Here is a 7,218-nt window from a genome sequence, read left to right as displayed (position 1 = left end):
CTAATGTTTCCAGCTACCTAGGCTGGAGCTTCCAAAGGAGAAGCTAGAAATTCTAACAAAACACAAGGTAAAAAATTTGGCAAAGCATATAACCAGGCTCTTTTTTTTTTTTCTCCCATTCCCTACAGATTTAAAATTTAGCATTAAATATTCTTCTATTAATGCTCCAGATTTGAAGAACTGTGGGTAATTTGCAATGCGTATCACTTCCCAAATGAAATTCTATCTTATTTTCAGGTCTCTCAGAAAACTCAGGGGTTTTCTTATACATTTAGGAACATGTGCATAAACTTGTAACTTTGGTCTTTCAATACACAACACAGTACTAAAGTCGTTGAGTCATCGGCACGAGTTCAGTTCCCATCCCTTTCTAACATGCTGAGGTGGGTGCCCCATCTGCTGGTAGGAGTGTTACTCTAGAGAATTCTGCCTCTGAGCTGGTAACTGGTACTTTTTCAACTTTACCACCTGGTAACTGTTTGAGGTCTTTTAAATACAAAAAATTCAGATCAAATACTTTTAAAGAAAACTGTAAAATGCTCTAACACAATTCATTCATTCCTAACTATGCAAGATATTTTTACAAAATGCTTCTGATGATCTTCCGACTCTAGGCTATTCTTCCTTCAAAAGAAACTGAAAACATCAACTCATTTATCGTAAATACTTTAGTATGACTTACACTGATTCATAAAGATGTTATAGTGCACTTTTTAACCTGAGAGAACATAAATGGAAGACTGTTCTTTTCTCCTGATCTAAACAGGATAAATACACATACTTAAAAAGTAAAAAAACCCCACATAATCAGTTCCATATACACATTTTAGACATATATCTGTGTCATTCAGCCATATTAATTTAGATGGGAATAAAAAAATTACAATCACTAAGGTAAGTAAACCAAGTGTTTCTTCCTTCTCCGTGCCAAATTAAAAAAAAAAAAAAGAAAATCTGTTCCCACAAAGGAAAATTCTTCACTTGTGATGAAAGAGGAAATTATTAAGCACATAAGAACAGACAAAATATACAAAACTGGCTAAATACTACACAAATTGCATACAACCATAGATCTCTGGTTCAAGCACCACTTAAACTGTGACACTCATCTCAACTTAGAACACTCAGTTCTGAGAAATCCCCACTAATATTCGACTCTTCAAAGATAAATGTCTTAATGCATAGGCTGAGAATAAGGACCGAATCCAAGACATAAACGTTTAAAAGCGTTCACAGCTATTCCTGTGACTAACTGAAAGTACAGAGTTTTGAGGCTCTGGATTGCCTCTTCTCTTTGATCATACAGAGACTTTAGGCTTCTTACTGTGCTTTGAGTTTTACCCAAATCAGATGTTGACAGTAAATCAGCCTCACACAATTGCCAGTAACAGCTTTAATCAGTTACAGTCTCACTCCATCACCAATCAAGATAGCAGGTGTTTCTGGGGGAAAAAAAAAAACCAACAACCAAAAAAAACCAACAACAACAAAAAAAACCACCATAAGCTGTATGAAGTTAAAAGGATGAAGAAAAAGAATAGTAAACTCGCATTTTCAATCAGTTATTTTATGCTTATACCAGCAAGTGGACAACTTCAGGCAACAGCAGACAGCCAAAAAAAAATTCCCAGAAGGTAAAGCAGTGTTGGCACAGTCATCAGGGATTTATGTGCTCGTGATCCCAGAAAGACAGGGAATTTGGGATCATAACACCAAGTGAATCCTCGGTGTCACCGCGCCCTCTGCTGCCCAGGACGGCCCGCGTGTAACGGCGCGACAAAGAGCAGGTTCCCTAAGAAATAACAGGAAGCAGCATCCATAGGTTGCTGCCTCTCTACGGGCTGCCTACCAGAAGATAAAGTGTTGTTTCAAACACTTCCTAACAGTTACGTTATTCCTTCATAAATTTTTTAGACCCGCATGCTCTGAAGTGTTGCCAACATTAATATACTTCATTTATATTGAATTTCCAAGGTTTGGAGCACCTAAAGCAGTCATATTTCTTCAAAAACCAGCTTTACTGTTAATGACTGCTTCCAAGAAGGCATGGTAGCACAGATTCAGAAAAATATTTTTTCTTTCTGCTCAGAAGACAAACCAGAAGGCCATTACTTCAACTTTTTAATAATTTTATATTGCAGTAACATCTTAGATTCTTCTACTGATTTCAACACATCTGTAACGTCACTCATCAGTAAAATGAGGCTCTGGAATAATCAACAAATATTAAGCATATGATGTGACAATGTAAGACAAAAGGTCAAATGCAGACATCCTGAAGTCAGTTTTGTACAATCTAAATTTAAATTGCTGCTTAACAGAAATATCCATCAGCACTTTTTGCATATCTTAGCCTTTTCCTTCTAAGTCTGTTCTTCCAGCAACAGCCAAGATACAACAAATTTAATACTAAAGACCACTTGAAAGGAAAAACAAAGGTACTTCTTTACTCTATTTAATGTTTAAGAAAAAGACATTTTAAAATCCTGGGAAAGAAGATGGAGGAACCATGCTGGTATGCTGGTACAAAGGAAGTTCTTCTTGTCTCCATTTAGGAAGGTTTACTTAAGTCGTAAATTTTAGAAGCAAGAAAATAATTGTGCCTGCCATGGTAAATACACGTTAAATGCAATAAAGCATGTCTTCCACTTGAAAGGACACTTTCTGTGCACCCTTAGCAAAGCTACGTTCCTGTGCAAGCCCATTTCAGAAGACTATTATTTGAACCCAGAGGCCCTGTATCTGGGAAAGAATACACATAAAATATTTTTATTACCCATTTTAAAAATAAGAGACTCACTGGACTGACTAAATTACCAAAGAACTGAAGACAAATTCATTAAAGCTAGAACGAAAACTCACTTTGAGTATTGAGCAATTAACCCTTGAAACAAATTAAAGTGGTAAGACTCCTTAGACCATGACAAGACACCTTTCTGGGACGCAAGATTTACCACAGTAGTTCAGATGGAAAAATCTATCTGACCTGACCTACCTCTCCCAGCAGCAGTCACACAGACCTGTCAGAAAGGTAAAGTTCTTCAAAATATTATTCCAGTGCTGGCAGTCAGTTGATTAATGACTCAAGGCAGAATCTGTGCGCAGACCACAGTGCTCACGGCCATTGTGATAAAACACTGATACAGATCATGAGAAATAACCTGGCAGAAATCTAACTTCCTAAGGTCTAAAACACTGATATGTCTAAAATTAAAAAAAAAACAAAATCACCAAATTCCAAACTAATGGAACTAACTGGGCGAATAGTGAAGGATTAGGCTGCAAGTTCATAATAATCTTATACTTCAAAGCATCTCCTCAAATTCTGAGTACATCGGAACTGTTAAATACACACAAGCAAGGATGCTGTTTCCAGAAGAGCATTGTTTAATACATTATTTTTAAGTCTGATGACTGAGCCACAAAGCATCTTGCTTTACATTACCTTGACTGTTTTGTCCATAGAAGCTGAAAGAAGCATGTGGCTCTGTTCCCGTACAGGACACCACTGGATTTCATTAACAGGGCCGCTGTGTTTAGACATGTGAAATATTAAGCTTTTGGGAACTTCAGTTACTTTATATTTAGATCCCAAATATGGCTTAATTAATTCAGAGATCTTTCTCAGAGTCTGGTCTCCTGATACATCTAACTTAACATCACAATCTGAGCTACGTCTCTGGTCAGATACTTCTTTTTCAGGCATACTGGAATTTTCTTGACGCAGTCGTTTAGGAATATACGGTCTAATTCCTTTTATGGTAGGAGCACTGTGCGTTCTCTTCTGGGAAACGCCATTTCCAGAATTTGTTGAAGAGCTTGAAGCCTGTTCATAGTTTTTGTAAGCCACAGATAATGCAGCATGGCCAGAGTACACCCTCTGACAATAAGGAGGTGCCAAGTCAGTGTTGTTATTCTGTGCATAACGCTCAGGGGGATCTTCACAAACTGTGCTCCTGCCAGAACTGCCAGTGCTCCCAGCAGGGTGCATTTCATATGTAGATTTTGTACTACCAGGTGCAAAGTGCTGAACACAACTCACAGAAGAACTCAGCTGGTTTGTTTGTCTGCCAGAAGCATCGGAGACTTCAGTCTTTTCAGTTTCTGTCTCGGAGTCTGAATCTTCATAAGCAACCAAACTCATTATGGCTAGACACCGCAGACTCCAAAGATCTCAGTGCTCCAATCCTCCAAAATTATGATCTAAAATAAAGAATTGATTATTCAGAGCACAGTTAATCACAGAGTCTACAACTTGAGTAATTTAGGGACATAAATATGCCTTTTTTAACCAAAAAAAAAAGTCAAAACTCTTATTTCTGTTTATTAATGGAATTTTTTCCTCTATTATAACACATCTGTACATTCTATTAAACAACACTATTTGCCCTCAAGCCCTTTGCATACATTTTTAATGTATTGTAGAGGTGTATTTGCATACCACAAAACAATGACAATGAGGATGAAAAGGAACACAACCTTGCAATATGAATACAGCAAATTACTTTGCCTTACTTCTAGCATTATTTCTCCACACACACACAGAGAAGAAATTAATTAATTATGTAGTGGTTTTGTATGTACATTTATAAGAATACAAGTAGTACAGCTCTTTTGGAGTCAGTTTAACAATATCTGCTTCTTAACAGTACAGATGACTTGAAGGAAGCATGTAGGGGTTCAGCTGGCAGCTAAACATGTAAACACATTTTTGACCCCTTAAGCAGCCTTGCCGAAATTTTGTACGAGGAAATTTTCCAACTATATCCACAGAGCAAGTTCCACACAGCCTTTAGTTTTACAGATCAGATATGCCAGAAGCTACACTGAATTCACTATTTGCATTTACTTACAGAAAAATAAAAGCATAGATACCTCAGCTGTAGAATAAGTTTTTTTAATGTGTCTCTGAGAAAGAAATCTCATGTCAAGACTGCATATGTAACATGCAGAATAATTCACCCTCATAATAATCCCACCAAGATTTTTCCAACAATTTGTATGGAGTATGTAGAGTACAGAGTTAACTACATTCAAACAATTGATGTTCTGCAAAGCAATATTTCAACCTCTGCTGTTTATAGGCAAGAAGTATTGGTAAGATTGATTAAATGTGACACTTTATTACTGCTTTGTTTCCTTGCCAGGCTGTTAGCACTCATTATGCTGAAGAGATGTAACCTACAACACTTTCAGACAGGCTGCTGAAATTTTTGGTTCATGTCAACAAAGAAACTGCCCTCAAAAGCATCTTGATGAAAACAGAGAATGCAGCATGAAAGTCAGTATCTTCATAACCATTTGCAGAAGTGACACCACAACTGTAGGGACAACACAAATGTAGGTCCTGCAAATACTCCTGCAGGAGTAGGACTCTGAAACTTTATTTAAGATTATTCATTTAACTTCAGAATTGGATCTATTTGAATTAAAACAACCATGTTTCCCTTAACCCACAGAAGTGTTACGTGACTCTATATTCTGTTATCAAATTTCCAAGCACAGATCCAGAAGACAAGTACTTACTAAGATACACACATTCATCATCACAGATCCTTTCCAAGGTTAAGTGATCAAGACATTTAACTGGAACAAGGTGACCAACATTTTAACACATAAAAGCAACAAGATCTCCCTCTAGAGGACATTTTGTCATTATCTGAAGTTTAAGATAGCTATAAGTGACAGCAAAGAAGAGCAAGGAAAAATCTTTTTTTAATAATACAGCTTCATTTATTACAAAAATATTTCATTTAAACAGCATCAAGGAGAAAAAGAAAAAGTAGTGTTTCAGGAAAGCTAACTAAGAAATCAATTCAAAAACAGTAAATTGAACTTCCTAGCAGTAAATTGAAACATCAAATAAATAGGCACTTTGAAGGGCTTCACTTCAGTAATTGTATCAAGTGGTTACTGTTTGTATTGCAGTACTAAACACATTTCCCAGCCAAATGCATCATGTCCAAAGAACACATACAGTAAGAAGCTGACCTCTGGTTAAAAGCTATAAACTAGGATACACAAGTGGATTGGGTTAGACATACAAAGTTACTTTAGTTTGTTTTAACACAAAAAAAAAAAAAAAAAAAAAAACCCAAGCTGAGATTCAGAAGTGCAAGACAGTGCCTTGCAAACACCATGTTAAAAACATTTCCCATGAGATACTGGAAAGAAACTGTCCCATTACATTTGGTCAGCATAAATCCATCCCACCACACACATCACCTGTAAACGTCAATGTTTTTGTAAAAACAAAACATCTCTCTCATCTAAAGACTTCCCATCAACTTTTGTTTTAAAGAAACACCACCCAGAGACATTGCCCTAACTACAGAAAAATCTGAGGTCGAGGGGGAACCACAATGTATTTGATTGGAAACATCCTGTAACCAGACTGTGAGTTTATTAACAGTGTGATGTGCAATGTATTGACCATAACAGAAGTTCATACAATTTTGGGTTTCCTCAGCTCCCACAAGACGGATTTATCTGAACGCATAGAAGCGTGTTCAGCTTGGCGCGCACAGCGCCCGTGGATGCCAGCAGAGCTGTGATAAGCAGAGCACCGCAGGTGGCTCTCGGCGGGGCCCCACGCCCCCCTCCCGCCGGCCCCGGTGCGCTCAGACGGGAGCCGCAGCCGCCTCCCCGCGGCGCTTCCTCGCTCCTAATGCCCCGCAGGCCCGAGGGGCAAAGAACGAGCTACTGGAGAGGGTCCAGTGGAGACCACAAAGATGATGAGGGGTCCGGAGCATCTCTCTTATGAGAGACTGTGGGAGACGTCTGTAGTCTGGAGAAGACTGAGGGGATCTCATCAATTCATACCCATCTCAAAGGTGGGTGCCAAGAGGTTGGTGTCACGTTCTTTTCAGGGTGCCCAGCGGCAGGACGAGGAGCAATAGCCATAAACTAAAACACAAGAAGTTCCACCTCAACGCGAGGAAGCGCTTCTTTCCATGGAGAGTGGCTGAGCACTGGAACAAGGCTGGTCAGGGAGGTCGTGGAGTCTCCCTCTCCGGAGACATTCAGAACCCACCCTGATGCGTTACCGAGTAACCTGCTCTGGGTGACCCTGTAGGTGACCCTGCCTTGGCAGAGGGTTGGAGTGGACAATCTCTAGAGGTCCCTTCCAGCCCTAACAATTCTGCGAACAGCCGGCCCTCTCCCGTCACTCCGGAGGAGCCCCACCCGAGGAAGCGCGTCCCGACAGGGAGCCGGCAA

The 7,218-nt window shown here is 39.1% G+C and overlaps 1 protein-coding gene across 1 annotated transcript in view; it reads right to left on the bottom strand.

Moving 5' to 3' along the window:
- Positions 1–7,212, bottom strand: part of WDR25 (WD repeat domain 25) — a 61,410-nt gene extending 54,198 nt beyond the window's left edge. The window contains exon 1 of the mRNA XM_008629755.2: positions 3,446–7,212. Within this exon, the coding sequence (XP_008627977.1) occupies positions 3,446–4,144 (699 nt within the window). The 5' untranslated portion in view covers positions 4,145–7,212. The remainder of the gene's footprint in view (positions 1–3,445) is intronic.
- Positions 7,213–7,218: the final 6 nt, after the last annotated feature.

The sequence above is a fragment of the Corvus brachyrhynchos genome, unplaced genomic scaffold, assembly GCF_000691975.1.
Source record: "Corvus brachyrhynchos isolate BGI_N302 unplaced genomic scaffold, ASM69197v1 scaffold1, whole genome shotgun sequence".
Lineage (NCBI taxonomy): Eukaryota > Metazoa > Chordata > Aves > Passeriformes > Corvidae > Corvus > Corvus brachyrhynchos.
The sequence above is the reverse complement of the archived record's forward strand: the minus strand, read 5'-3'. Positions and strand labels throughout refer to the sequence as shown.